This window comes from Drosophila virilis, chromosome 2, assembly GCF_030788295.1.
Source record: "Drosophila virilis strain 15010-1051.87 chromosome 2, Dvir_AGI_RSII-ME, whole genome shotgun sequence".
Lineage (NCBI taxonomy): Eukaryota > Metazoa > Arthropoda > Insecta > Diptera > Drosophilidae > Drosophila > Drosophila virilis.
Window position 1 is genome coordinate 5,261,386 of NC_091544.1, and position 15,507 is coordinate 5,276,892.

The following is a 15,507-nucleotide window of genomic DNA, read 5'->3' on the forward strand; positions in this document are numbered from 1 at the left end:
TGGTTGGAGGCATTCTATAGGATACTTGAGAAATTTAAGAGCTAAGCTGAAAGGATGAATTTCATTTGCGTAAATTGAACTCACCTTGCAATGGGAGCTGCTAATGAGCCGCAATTTAATACAGCAAAAGGAAATTTAAAAAACAAAGCGAGACAAAAAAAGGTATAAGAGTTACGCAAATTCCAAATTTTAATTAAGAAAATTACGCCAATTAAGGTAAATGTAGCGAGAAAACAGAGAAAATTATAAAATATATATTAAGGTGCGACAGGCCTAGCATAATCAGAGTCTGGGAAAATTATTTAAATGGTATGAAATACAAAAATAAATTGTTTGCCAAAAAAGAAGATAAAGTAGATTTTAATAATATTTTTATATTATTTCTAGTAAGACCAACATCTCTTAAGAACAATAAACCTAGATGAAACCTGGATGAAACGTTTGTAAATATTTTAAAATAACAATAAGAAATCAAAGACCATTTCGCTGCTACATTTCTTCCAACGCGCAGAAGTGGAAACAAAAAATAATATTTTTCCTGTATTATTTGTTTAAAGTGTATCAAAGCTTTGCCAACGCCAACGTAGCTTCTCTGTCTTGTTTATATTACACATTTTAGGCTTGACAGCTCTGATTGTAATAGGCATTTTCTCATTAATATTTCATGGCAGGCTTTACACCTGTCGCGGAACACTTTTTTAGTGCTGTTGTGGCTATTTTTAGGTTAAGCGCATAATGGCCATAAAAAATAAATATTAAATATCTTATACCCCAAAAAATATTATTAAATGATTGGTTACATGCATGTACTGGTTTTACTGTGCAACGAACCTCAGCATTAATGATGTGACACTGGAACTCCAACCAACCATAAAGAAAAAGCTCGAGAATTTAGGGTCAGACGCTGGGCAACATTTATTGAATTTTTCATGTAAAAGACTTGTTAATTTACGCTTTTAAAGGGGGCTTTGGCCGAAAAATAAGTTTTGCTTTTTTTTCCATAAGCAACAAAGAATGAAAAAAACAAAAGCATTCTATCACGAAACTTAAATACACTTTAAGTGTCAAATGTTATTGAATTGTAAAATATATAAGCGCCAAGAGATTTCCGACGAATTAAAGTTCATATGCGATTAGTGTAGTAAGTTCCAAGGCAGACAAAGATATATTTAAGTAAAAGTATCAACTTATATTTACAACCGCAAAACGTAATTTTAAATATTTTGTAGGTTGCGTTACAAATACTGAAAGGTAACCCACCAGTTGCTGCCATTCCGTACGTTAGTTAACCTGCCCGTCATGCCATTCCCCAGCCCATTTTATGCCAGTCATGTCAGTGTCCATTCGGTCTGGCAGTTAACGTCCGTTTCCGTCGGCCCAAACAAAGCTTTTATCAGATTTTCATGTAAAATGCGGGAACGCGGACACCAAATACGCGGCGCACTTTACTTTGCTTTGCAAGTAACGACCCCATCGGATGCCGGCAATAGCACGTCGAGGCGCGTTAAGAAAATGTTATAAATAAAGTAAAGTCGTTTGGGTACTGGCCAAGACACTTTATCATCATTTGTCAATTAGTTGTGCGAGTGCCGAAAACGGGAAGTGAGTGTGAGTGTGTGTGTGTGTGTTGCCTGGGGCCGGATCCATTAGAGGCAGAGTTATTGTTTCATAATTCATTATAATTATGACAGTAGTTTTGTAGATGGCCTAAAGCCTTGCCGTCGTCCAATGATTTTGAAGTTTTCCCCAAGTTGCTCAACGCCTCGATTCTGCCCGTGTTCTTCCATCTATTTTAGTCCGTCTAACTGATTTGCAAAACTTTTGTTCTGTGCTGTTGGCAATTTTTGCAAATTTGAAGGCAGCTGCGCGTGTCGCAGTTGCCAGTTGCCATTTGCCAGCTGCCGGCTGCCAGTTCGCCGCTGGCAGGGCGCAGATTTCAGTTTCAGCTTTGTCAGCTCGCTGGCTTTAATGCAATACGATAACTGCAACAAAGCAAAAGGAAACAGAGTCCCCAACTTTGAGACACCTGCTGGGCTAACTGCCACGCCCAACGAAATGTACGAGCTGACATTTTCTCCATTTTTGTTGATTTTTATTTTTATTTTTTTGTTTTTTACGTAAGCTTGCACTTTTACGAGTCTCGCAACAGAAACCAGTGCGGACACAAAATGCCAAATGCTATTTGGCCAAAAATTCGTTCGTTTGTGGTTTGGAATTTTTTCCGCTTTTAATTGAAAATTCGATTGGAGCATTTAATGGTCGGTTCAGGCGGCAGGCGGCAGGCAAGCGGCAAACGCCAAACGGCGAGAAGCTCGCATGTTGGCATGCAACTTCAATGGCAACGTTGGCCTAATTAATGCTGAAATGCTCGAGGCGACAACGCTGCGTATGAGCAACAAACAACATCAACGTTGGTTACGCGGCGTAACCAAAGAATTCCGGTGTGTGAATGTGCATATAAACATGTGTGTGTGTGTGTGTGTGTGTACTTGTGTCTGTGTGTATTATGCAACTATTATGTGCCAGCAAAACGAACAGAACGACATTTTGTTACCTAAGGTTTTACGATTTCGTTAAGAGCAAAGGGCAAGCGCAGAAAATAAAAACAGCTGAAAATCGTTAGCCAATACTTTAAAGGATCTATAACTAAATACCCAGTAGATGAAAGATACAGTTTTCCATTTTTTTTAATAAAATAATCATAATAATTGAAACCTAATTATAAAATCAATCATTCAGGTTTATATTAAACGCAATATAAAGTAATTTTTCTAATCATATTATTTGTCTAATGTATATGAAGCTTTGATTTTAATTGTTTTTTAAATATTGTATAGGAAATGAAACCCATTTAGCTGTTTTATGTAGCATACCCTTTCGTTCAAAATGGCTACAGGGCATAGCAAGGGCTTAGAGTCGCAAAAATTGGAATCGAGCTATGCAATAAAGTGGTCAGTTTTGGGAATTTCAACACAAGTTTTTTGCATTACTTTGTTAGCCAAGCTTTGGTTCAGCGCATTTTTTAATCAAAAGAACGAAGGCAATCGCAAAATATGCGCCCAAAATCCGAAACATGCAACTTTAACATTTGGTTCATCCCCAGAGCTGTTGCATATATTCAAATGTAAGTCACAAAGCTGCACTGGTGCCTAAAAAGGTACACAATATTATAAACCAAGAGGAACCAGAGTATTGCCACAGTGTTTACGGAGGAGGGGTGTTTGCGGTGCAACTCTCGGAATTACGCACAAACGTAAAAAGTGCTAAAAACAAAACTTTTAATTATGCGCTTTGAGCGCTAAAGGAATTCCCACGACGACCCAGCGGGGGTTACATGGAATCCATCCAACTTGCAGCCGTCCGCCAGCAAGCGATGTAGTTTCCCAGTCCGTGCCGGAAAGTATGCAATAAAATATGCATGCAAACATATGAGCGAATCGCTTTACTACAGCTTTTTTAATTTGGTTACATAAAATAGAATAGACCTAAAACACTTGACTGACATTTTTACATAATACAGCAGTGACCAACCACATGTCGACACAGACAAGTTTTCCCTATTTGCTCTCTGAATTGTTGCGTGTTGTCAAACAGGAGAAAAAAAATCTAGTTTTAATGCAAGAACAAATAGCTTATTGACACAAAAAAAATATTGTGTTAGGCAGCACATACATACTTTTAATTAATTCTTTTTAAATAAAATAAACAGATTTGAAAAATGGTCAGGCTAGTACTAAAGGTGCATATTAAATTTGCCAGAAATGCTTTAACGTTTACTCCATAATATTTTCACCACATAGCCTGATGGCTAAAGAATGAAAAGATAATTCAATTAATTGCGAAAACGTATATTTTTCAATTGGTTTGTTTTTGTTTTGGCTTACCGCAAATGCCAATCATAAAAGTGTTCACAAGTGTACGCAAAAGTGGGTCACACATAGACAGTCAAGGAGACAGATTTTTGCATGACTGAACGTCAGATGAAATTCAATTAAACAAATTTTAAGCATTGTATCGCATAACTTTAACCACAAAACGACCATTGCACAGTAAAAATATCTTTTGGTCAACAAGTTATATCTATAATGTACTCATAAGAATTCTATATATAAATGAGCAAATCTTAAAAGCCAATAAATACTTGCTTTAAAACAACAACTAGCTCATACCCTCCCACACTGAGAGTCATTGACTGATTGTCTGCGTTTGAATGGCTTAAAACTTTATGAACACTGTGTGCCCAACGCGGGCATTGCTTGTGGCTTGTCCGTATGTCAATGTCTTGACAAATGTTTTTGCTTACTTCAAAAATATTTACTCTACAGCAGCAGCAGCAGCAGCAAAAACAACAGCAGTAACCGTCTAGCAACATATACATGTATTGAATGCAATCTGACCGTCATGTCTGACCCCTCTGGCAAAGTGCAATACATATAAAACAGACTGTCTGCAAGCGCTTGCATACTTTTGCTTAATGGACGCGATAGGGCATAAAGTTTGCGATTTAGACGCATATTCGATAAAGCAATGAGTTTCTTTAGAAATGAAGCATGAATTGAGTGGGAGCTAATATTGAACAAGAAAAATCTATTATTAGAGTATAAAGTTTATCAACTGAATGGAAGGAAACATTTAAATGTGCTTCAGAATAGTTGAACTTATTTTTATCTATACACAAATACAATCAAGTGACATTTTTTGTATTTTACTAGCGTCCTCAATCATAATTATGTACCTTTGCCTTATGTATTAAAGCCAATATTTGTTTACACTTTCCACAATACATATTTCAAGTCAGTTTCTGTAAATTTATACACTTATCGACAAAATCTTTTATAACTTCGACAAAATGGCCAAAACATACAATTCGAAGTTAGGATTGCAAACATCTTGCCATTCATTCTTTAGATACGAAAACAGTATTAGAAATCAATAAAAATCATTCGATTATTGTATGTCAAATATCTACGAAAACTTTTGATTATTTGAGTAGGGGACGTTTGCACTTATAAATGAACTACACACAGCATTGTCTGGTTTTTCTTAATTAATGTAAGCAATACTATAGCAATTTATGTATAAAAACATAACTTAAGAAAAACACTGAAGAGGCTTTGCAACATAAAAATAGTTGCAACAAAACAAATGAGAAACTGCTGTAGTTGATTTTGCTATTGAACTTTTTGGCCCGTGCCATGTTGTAAATTTTAATGGCTGCGTCCTTAGCAACAGCAGCTACAGCAGTCAAGTCCTGTTAAACAACAATGAACACAAAAATCAACAAGCGGCCCAAAAGACAAGACAATAATACCAACGCAACAAGAGTAAAAGCAAATAAAATATTCATCTCACGGAAAAACAATAATAGAAAAATCTACCATCTGACGAATTTGTAATACCCTTGTTTTAATTCCCAAATATGCATATTATATTTTTTAATTTAGCTAAATACCATTTTTAACTTATATATATATATATTTATCTTAAGAGTAAAACATATTTTTATTCAAAAAATTTTGATGCGCACATGAAATTAATCAAGTTTAGACTGATAAACTGATTACAAATTATACAGATAAAATGTTTTTGCTGAAATTTCCTGCATTTACGACTTATGACATGAAACATGAAACAATTTCATGTACTTCAAAGTTAAGCTAATCTTTCCAAGTTGTAATAGAATAAATTGTAGGAACCATTTTAAATATCAAATATTAATGCGTGTCAATCAAAATGTCTTGACAAAAGAAGAGAGCCTGGAAGTTAATTAATTATATTACTTTAATTTAAAATAAGAATGCATTTGAAGGATACTCGCGATAATAATTGCAGTGCACTCTCCAAAGATATACAACTAAAACAATGGGACTAGCAAAATATTGAGTTTTGGGGAAATTCGCGCGTCTTCAACTTTTTGTTTGCAGCCCGTCGTCGTTGTCTAAAAAAGGCTGCATCTGAGCTTTATAAAGTTGAAATCCGCAAAATGAGTTTTTCGTCTGGATTTGCATAGATTAAACTGCCATGGAGTTTGGGTTTTCGGTCAGAAAGCATGCCATAATGATGTGGTCATTGTTGTTTGAGTTTTTGTTTTTCTGGCGACTTAGTCTTTAGTGCCTGTTAAGTCGGCTTGTGTTATATTTTTATCCCAACTGTTGTACATATACATTTTTGAGTGTGTACTTAGTATTTGTATTTGTCTTGGCTCTGGTCAAGACTTGCCACAACTTTGGCTAAGACCATTTTCAATTTTGGGCCGTCTGTCAACGCCTTGCCTTCGATTTGGTCGATAAATTGTCAACGATTTGTTATGGCTGCCTTTATTTTCTCTCTTTCTTTTCTTATCTACGCCGTTTCGCTCGCTGGTTTTTCGTGATTTTCGGCACCAGCTTTGCGCCACACAAAAACTCATTTAAAGTTTTAAAGTGTAGTTTTTGTTGATAGATGCCTAACTGACCGACCCGCTATCTGGCTGGCTGACTCGTTGACTGCCAGCCACGCCTTGTGGGGCCCAGAACTTTTGTTGCAGCCAGTTTCTTTGTTTCTACTGTGTCAGCCAGGGGGATTAGGGCAACACGTGACGCACTTTTTCTTTGTTTTTATTAGCTACCCTGCAGTAAAAATCCCAATGAGGCATATCCTTAAGGTACACCATTCTATGTACGTCTTAAAATAATCATTGAAAAGGTCTTCTCTCTATATAGCTCGCGTATATTGTCGTTAAGACAAACAAGATTTTAGCACTTCTGATTTTGGCTTTTTGAGCCTTGATCTACAGGGCATTAATATGTCTTATCCAGTTTTAGCAATACTTTTAGCGACCTTCTTATTATTTTGCCCAAAAAAAAGAGAAAAGGAAGCAAACAAAAAAAAACTTGTTGATAGTTCACTGGCATTAAATGAAAGGCTATTTGGACTTTAAGCTAACTTTGAAACGCAACACGTGCCGTGCCACCTAGTGAATCAATTCTGGGCCGACCCTAACAAAATTAAAGTTTGGGAAGTTGTGTAGAATCGCATGCCTGCCCAAATGGCATTTTGATTGATGTGTGGCACAATGCAAAAGGCTGGCAATTGACAGACGGCATATGAAAATTCATTTGCCTTTCACAATATTTTGAATACCCTATGCTTATAGAAATGGGTGAAAGGTGTATTATTAATTTGTGCAATAATAGCTAACAAAAAAACCAACCCACGATTGTACATCAGATTATCATAGCGTTTCTCAACTCCATTTGCTTTTATATTCCGAATCGAAATAGCATGTAAATACATGCCTATAGACAATTAATAAGATTCGGTTTTTTATTAATGTCGGATCGAAATAGAATGATTGATGAATAATTGCTTATAAATAATTTATTGGTTTACCAAAACGTCGATATTGCCAGCTTATCTTTATATTCTAAAAAGTAAATTTCAATTTGATAATAAATGCAACATTTTATGTCGGCACTAAGAACCTAAATACAGAGTTTTATCTGGTTGTACATTTTCAACTTCCGAATTCCAATTTGTTTTATTTTTTTTAACTCAGCCGTACCCATTTTTTGCCAATTTTTTACAGTACGACCTGTCAAAGTAATTTTTTTAGAACATTTTTAAGCATATCAAAAAGTGCAAAAAAGCTTTGGCAGATAATTGTAATATTCGGCAAAAATGTTTCATATATATTGAAAATACTAAATTAATGGGCTACTCATTTACCATGAAAAATACGCCAATTTTTGTGGCCAGGCAATCAGAAAATGCCAAGTGCAGTCCTTGCCTAGACCAATTTTCAATTCCTTCGGCCACTCAAACCGACAAAGGCGCTGAAAATACTGAAACTCATTTTGCAAGACGAACAAAAGAGCTTTGAGCATTGGCCAAAAAGAAATAAGGTCTGCTGAATTGACGCAGCGCGCAGAAGCGAAACGCAGAGAAAACTTAAGAGAACGAACTTATGCGATGCAAGAGAGTGAATGAAACCGTTTGCGAGGGGAAAACGCACACCTGTTGTTGTTTTTTAGCCACTTATCAGTTGGCACATATGATACGCAACAAGCCAAGTTAACGCAGCATTGGGCACGTTGATAATACTCATCATTCCCTTTACCAATAAAACCCAAATTAGATACAAATCTGTTAGCAGATTTGTTATGTACAGTCCAGAAAACCCAAATGCGAATTGTTGATGATTCGCTTTAAGGTTTAGGCCCCGGATTCAGGGTCGGTTGGTGAGCCTGTTTTACCTTCTCCATTAATCAAGGCTTTGTTTCAAGCCAGGGCATTTAATATTAATTCAAAATTGTTAAAAAACAATAAAGAATTAACGAAAATGATTGCAAGTAGAGTGAATTATTATAAGCTAAATTTGATCTCCACCAAAACTGACATTTAGCAAATATGATTAAATAAATGCAATGAATGGGGCACATTCCATGTATGCCTATTTTCTAAAGGCCAGTTGTGTTTTGTGTGACTAGTTTGGCTTACGGTTCGGTGCATTAAAAAAAAGGTAAATACAATTTCCGATATCGTTTTAAAAGCGATTGTATACAATCGACACGCAATAATCTAAAGAAAAATTAATTAAAATGACTCTGACAATATATAATATAGTGTTTTCTATTGCAGGGTGAGAGTGGGCGCAGTTGAAATAATAAAAGCTTTATCCTTAAAAACACTCAGTAATTCGTCAATCCAAAGTGGGGACTTGAGCTCTAATAAAACAACTAAGCGTGCTCTAGTGGAGTGTGATAGACTTGGAAAAAGCCTACGCCAGCTCCCAAACATAAATTCGTTATAATTAGCTCTTGAAATCTAAAGGAAATGTTGATGGGACCGAGGTCAATAATAAATTTTTATGGATTATAGAGAAAACCAAGAGAGAACCAAGTTTATATGTCAATCAATTTGTTAACCTTTATAATTCTTGCTAATAAATATTTGGTACTATTATTTAGTAAAAAGAAATTTCCACAAGTTTGTGAATTCTTCAAACAGTTTCTCAGCGTTTTTCTCAACTGTGGAACTTTTTTGGGATATACAAGTAGTCGACGGTAAAGTTATCTCACTTCATAACACAACTAACTTCGATTAGTCTAGATTTCTACCAGACCATTTTGAGTAATTGTAAACTTGTGCACACAATCTCTGCATAACGAGAATGCAAGCGAAGGAAACCAGTCAGCAATACCAATATGCTGCCTATCGCAGTGGACACGAAGCGAACATTGCTATCGGTTATGGGGCTTATGCCGATTCTGAGGGGCAGCCGAAGAACTTTTCATTTGACAACCAAACCATCCGCCGTGGATTTATACGTAAGGTTTACTTGATATTGATGGGACAGCTGGTCGTAACATTCGGTGCTGTTGCCTTGTTCGTGTTCAGCGAGGACGCCAAGAACTTTGCGGCTCTCAATCCGTGGCTCTTCTGGTTGGCTGTGGGTGTCATGGTAGTTACCATGATATTCATGATCTGCTGCGAGAATGTGCGCCGAGAGACACCAACCAATTTCATATTCCTGGGACTGTTCACAGTGGCCGAATCGTTTCTGTTAGGCGTTTCGGCTAGTCGCTTTGCTGCCAAAGAGGTGCTCCTGGCCATTGGCATAACAGCTGCCATATGCTTGGCCCTAACGCTATTTGCCTTGCAGACGAAATACGATTTTACCATGATGGGCGGCATACTCATTGCCTGTCTGATGGGCTTCTTGATCTTTGGCATTGTGGCAATCTTTATGCATGGAAAAATTATAACACTCATCTATTCTTCCCTGGGCGCTGTACTTTTCTCCATCTATCTGATCTACGATACACAGCTGATGATGGGTGGTAGTCACAAATATGCAATAAGCCCCGAAGAATACATTTTCGCTTCACTAAATCTCTACTTGGATGTCATTAACATCTTTATGGACGTACTCAACATTCTGGGCATCACACAGGATTAAATGTATTGGAAAACTAGAGCAAGGGAGATGGAGAGAAATTATGCTAATGTTATATTTGTTTGCACAGGCATTTAATTGTGGCATTTAAATGAGCAATTGCGCAAATTACATCAACCCACAAACACAAACACACAGACAAGCACATAAATCACATACATGCAATCAAACATGTCAATTAAGTTATTAGTTACGAGCAATAAAAATGTCAAATCATTTGCAATATTAACACAGGGCGACCACACGACTAACTCCCGTATATTTTATTTTGGTACATGTGACAGGCCCAAAAGACCACAGAACAGCCCGTAGACTGAATAATACAAATCAAGTGTGCTTAAGAACAGCTGCTGCCTGGCTAGCTGACCGTCCTATGGCGTACACATTTAATTAACAATTGACAGTTGTCGACAGTTGACACTGGCACTGGATAAGGTTATGTACTATGTTGATCTCCTTCCACAGCATCCAAGCTTTTGGCTGCCCATCAATAAAACTCAGCACGCGCATCTTATCTGCCTACGCTCCAGGACGGACCACCGAAAGTTTTTGGCTGCTTGTCTGAAAACTTTTCATACAGCCAGCCCTGAAAACTCCCCGTGACCCACTCCCCGTGTATTTCCGTTTCGTCCAGAAACATCTGTTCGTATATGCTATAGATTTTCTACCATTTAAGCGCCATCAAGGTCCTTGTATATATGTGTTTCCTGTCAATGAGCTCGTAACGTGCAGATATACACAACATACAAACACACACACATACATACATACATCGGCAATTGTTCTATTTTCTTTGTTGTATTCAAAATAAGCTTCTTAAAAATTTGTCGCATATTTTCTTCACGATACAATGAGAAGAAAAAACACCAAAATTGTATTTTCAATATAAATATAAAAAATTCTAAGTAAAAGCATTCCGAATGATTTGTTGAGCCTGATTCTAACTAAATTTGAAATAAATTAATTCTACCTATATGTAGTATATTCATACAAATTCGTATATATGTTCTTCTGTTGTAACTGCGCTTTATTTCATTATTTATGTTATCTCTTTCTCGCACAAGTTTAGTATTTCCGGCGACTACTGAAAAGTGTGCGCCGAGGACATAACTAACAAACATAAAAACAAACAACGATTTCGGGGGAATATGCTGAATTTGACAGCAAGTAAGCTTCACAGGTTAGAGCCCAGTGCATACATTTAAGGAATACCCTGTAGCCACATTTTTTACAATTTAACACTCATTCATTGTAGTATTAGTATTCGTGCAGCCTATACCATACATATATAATATTATATGCTATGAAATTGTTATAACAAGTTCAAGAATGTGGGATTACATACAAAAATAATATAGGTAAACACATCTAAAAGATGAAATAGAGAAGTAATTAAATAGCAAATGAGATTTAATTTGTGCATTACAAAGTTTGCCGACTTTTCATATGTTAAAATATACACTCTAATTAAATGGAGTTGAAAGAAATAGTAAAAATATTTAATATAATAAACTTACCAACATTTGAAATAACTAAAGCTGAGTGAAGATAAATAGTATCTATTAAATTTCGGCTTTTATATTCGGCCAAAAAGAGAAAAGTTTCTTAATTTTAAAGTACCACGAAATTGAAAATGGTAAAGTTCGAATAAATTTTTAAAGCAGAGAAGGATTATTTTTACCATTCGCACTATCAAAACCAATTAGACCGATCTTCCGATGAACAATTTGCAGCCAAACTTTGTTTTGTGCTCAGAAAACTGAAAAATTGCCTTGCATTCCAAATTTGTCAGTTTCAATTTGCTCAACTGTGCCAAAAATGTTTGTGATCTGAATACTCGGCTGTTGATTTTCCCATCAAATTATTTTAGAGCATCTGCTCTCAGACTAAACTGTAAGCATTTGCAAACAACACGTTTACCCATTTCAGGATTTGTTTTCAAAGCAAAGATGCAGATGGCTAAAAAATGTCATAAAAGGAAAATCTGAATATCTAAAAAAATGCGAGATAAAAATGTTGCAAGGTAGGGCGGGGGAGGTGCTTAAACTCACAAAACAGCAAACAACGCGCAGCAAAACAACTCGAACTGCAACACAACAGCTGAACTAGTGCAAAGTACCCGACTACGAGATGCCCTGTACCCTGTATCATACGCTTATTTGTGCCTTAGCCAAACAAAAATAAAGCTAAAGGAATGGAAAAAGCATCCAAAAATTAAATATTCCTATACGATAAGCTGCCCGCCATTGGAATACCATTAGCTCGTATAATCTCTCTCATACCATTGCAGTAAAAACTGCACAACCCATCTTACCCTTTTTCCATGGGTACACGTCATGAAAATTTAAGCGAGCTGGACCGAGAGAAAAAAATTGCTTTGGTTGAGGCAAACAAATTTGCAATCAAAGTTAAGCTTTTTTTTCGACCATAGCCGGCAAGTTTTACCGAATCCCTTTACGCCGCATAATTGGAAATCAAAACGTTGCGAAAAATCAATTACAAGCGCTTTTCAAAAAGAAATTGAAAAACTATACAATGTGGCCTATTATCAACTGGATTAATGTTACCCATATATATTTCATTTAAATATTTAATGTAAATGTGTTGTATTCATTTTACACTTTAAAAAGAGAATCAAGCAAATTTCAATCGCATTTTTGGTAAGCTGCTTAAATGTCTGACTGAGCCGCGGGGATAACAACGGCCAACATCTGACAAGTTTGACTTGGCCTTAGCAGAGACTTGAACGTGATGGGCATGGAAAGTAACATTCAAATCCACAGCCAAAATGTGACAAACAAGCAGAAAGCAAGGCAAAGCTAAGGATAGGCTATCCGTACGATGGCACTGAGCCTGTGGAGCGTGGACAATTTAACAGACTTATTTATTTATGAAAGCCAAATGCATTTGGGCCGCTCGACAATGAAGATTGTGGCAAAAACATGAAATTGAAATTGCCAGCAAAGCCAATTTGATGGGCACGCACGGGTAACTTGGCCATTTGGCTTGATTGAGCCACAGGTCAATAAATTTGTAATTCTAGTCGGAATATAACAATTTACGTACTAAATAAATACGACGTGTAAGTACCCATGTTTTCCCAATCAACGCATACTTAATCACTTTCTACACAATCTCATGCTCTCCATATGCAAATCAAAACACTTATCAACAATCAATTTGTTTTAAATGCGTTAAAAATTAATAACTTTTCACACTGCTGACAAAACAATGGAATAAAATCAAACAAAAGACTCGCCTAGCTAGCATAAATATTTAAATTTGCATATTCAGAGTTAGAGATAAAAAACTCAACTCTTTTCCTATAAAGCTAATAATTATATTCATATTTATTTGTGGAGACCATTTGAATGCATGTGTAAATAGGACAGAACCTAACTAACTCTGTTATTTTCCTTACATATTACTATTATTGTTATTCTATTTTTTTTTTTCATGGGAAGCTACAATGGATTTTCCAACATAGCAAACAGTTCCAGTTTACATTTGCACTTTATTTGTCTGATTACGCACTATTATTATTAAAATATTCAATGAAATTTAATTGGTTTCGTAAACTATTTGCCACTATTGTAATAATAAAACAGAATTTACATGCATTACAAAATAAATGTGTTTATTTTGTTTTATGTACATTTATTCTGAATAAACCAACAATTTTGGTTTAATGCACATTTAAATAGTTCTGTCCATCTGCATCATAATCGCTTTAAAAGATTCATTGTGAAAGTGTTTAACAATGACAGGTAAATTTTGTATTAAAATGCAACACATTCTCATTACTATTTCATTTCAAAATGAGTCGAAAGTGATTCGCAATTCATTCAGTTTCCATTGAGAGTCTATTGCACTTTTCTCTGTGGCCTATATAAAAAGGTTGCAATTAAAATATGCCACCTGAATAAATTGAATTGAAATTGCAGAGCATTGAACAACTTTTGATTTATGCGTTGGAAAATCAAACCTATTAACCTAAAACAGCGCTTGGGAGTGGTAATTTTGCAATGAGAATTGTAAGAACGTGTGAATAAAAATAGCTTGCAGCCTGTATTTAGTGCGGTAAACACGCCCAACCAGCACGCCTCACAGCTGAACCAATCGCCAAGAAAATAATGAGTGCAACAACACGCTTTGTACACCATGCATACGTTGCACTGCAATGGCAGGTTAATAACCGAGTGGCATGAAAATTAATTGCAAAACATTTAACCCAAGTTTTACAGAGCCCAGCAGCAAGTGCGAAAGCTACAGGAAGCATAAACTCGGGCTGGCTGGCATACAAATTATGCAACAGACAGGCTCGCTCTTGATGTACCTTAAACTGACCCCATCTAACGTGGAATAATTAAAACTTTTATATAAAGTGGCAGACAGTGTGAATATGAACTTGCAGATTTATTTGGCACATAACTAGCTTAACATTCGAACTTTTCGCCCAGTGTAAAACCCAAAGTACCTGGTCTGTTTAACCCCTGGGACTTTTGAGTACAAAAGCCAGCTTTAATTTGCCCTGGTAACAGGCACCAAACAATGAAGAAGGCACAAGGAAAGAGAAACGTAAGAGCAGAACCTCCCGTTGCCTGAGTAGGGACTTAAGAGTGCTGCACGCAAAATAACTTAAAAGCCGCAAAGTGGCTGGTAAAAACTATTTAAGTTTATGCGATAAGGACAATAAAAGCACAGCAACAGGATGACTCCCACAATCCCACTTTTCGCGCCCTTCCCGTAGCCCAGCACAGTTGCCTTTTCCCCTACACCAACAAAAAGTGCTGCATACTTATAGGCAACCGCAATATTATCATTGTGTGCGTGTGTGGCCGAGTGCGTGTGTGCAGTTATGTAATTATGGTACTTAAATCAGCACTGACTTTTCTTTCTCGTTCCTTATTTTATAGTTCAACACTATTTTTAGCTTTCAAATTCTTGCAGATGATTTTCGCATTTTATCACGTAGCCGGGAGCATAAAACAAACAAAAGCTTGGCACAAGTTTACATTTTGTTGCAGTGGAAGACCAGACTCATAATTATCGAATTTGTATACCCTGAACCTATTGCCAAGGGGTATATGAGATATTTTGGTAGGTATCGAAATGTAGAAGAAAGCGTCGTCAACCTCAATTATGTAGTGTCTTTTCTTGGTGCTAACAACCTGCAACAGCTGAGTCGATCCAGACATTCCGTTTGTCCTTCTTTCTGTCCATTTGTCGTTTCTTCCGTTCGTCTGTTCATTCGTTTATCCGTCAGTCGGTCTGTCCTTCTGATATTTCCCAACTCTTTTAGAAAATTTAAATCGTACTATTTTGAAGACGTCCTCAGTTATCCACTACATAGTTAATAAATATGAGTTTGAAGTCTACCAAATTGGGACTGAGAGTTAGAATCATCGTTTTCCGGCCAGTTTAGTCTCGTGGTGTAAAGCTTTTAGCCGAAAACTTTCTTTGCAACTTTTATTGCAACCTTTGGCTTGCATTTTTCATCCAATTTTCCGTAAACTGAAAAGCAACTCCAAAATTTGTATAAATTGTTTAAATAACTTGAAAATTGTTTT

At 36.3% G+C, this 15,507-nt stretch overlaps 1 protein-coding gene across 1 annotated transcript; it reads left to right on the top strand.

The window, feature by feature from the left end:
• The first annotated feature begins 9,047 nt into the window (after nucleotides 1–9,047).
• On the top strand, nucleotides 9,048–10,166 carry Recs1. Its single transcript, XM_002054736.4, has one exon. It carries the CDS (start codon nucleotides 9,152–9,154, stop codon nucleotides 9,938–9,940), a length of 789 nt encoding a protein of 262 aa, XP_002054772.1. The 5' UTR covers nucleotides 9,048–9,151; the 3' UTR covers nucleotides 9,941–10,166.
• Nucleotides 10,167–15,507: the final 5,341 nt, after the last annotated feature.

Excerpts from the sequence above, each read along its gene's own strand:
- Recs1 (XM_002054736.4), top strand. The coding sequence starts at position 9,152 with ATGCAAGCGAAGGAAACCAGTCAGCAATACCAATATGCTGCCTATCGC.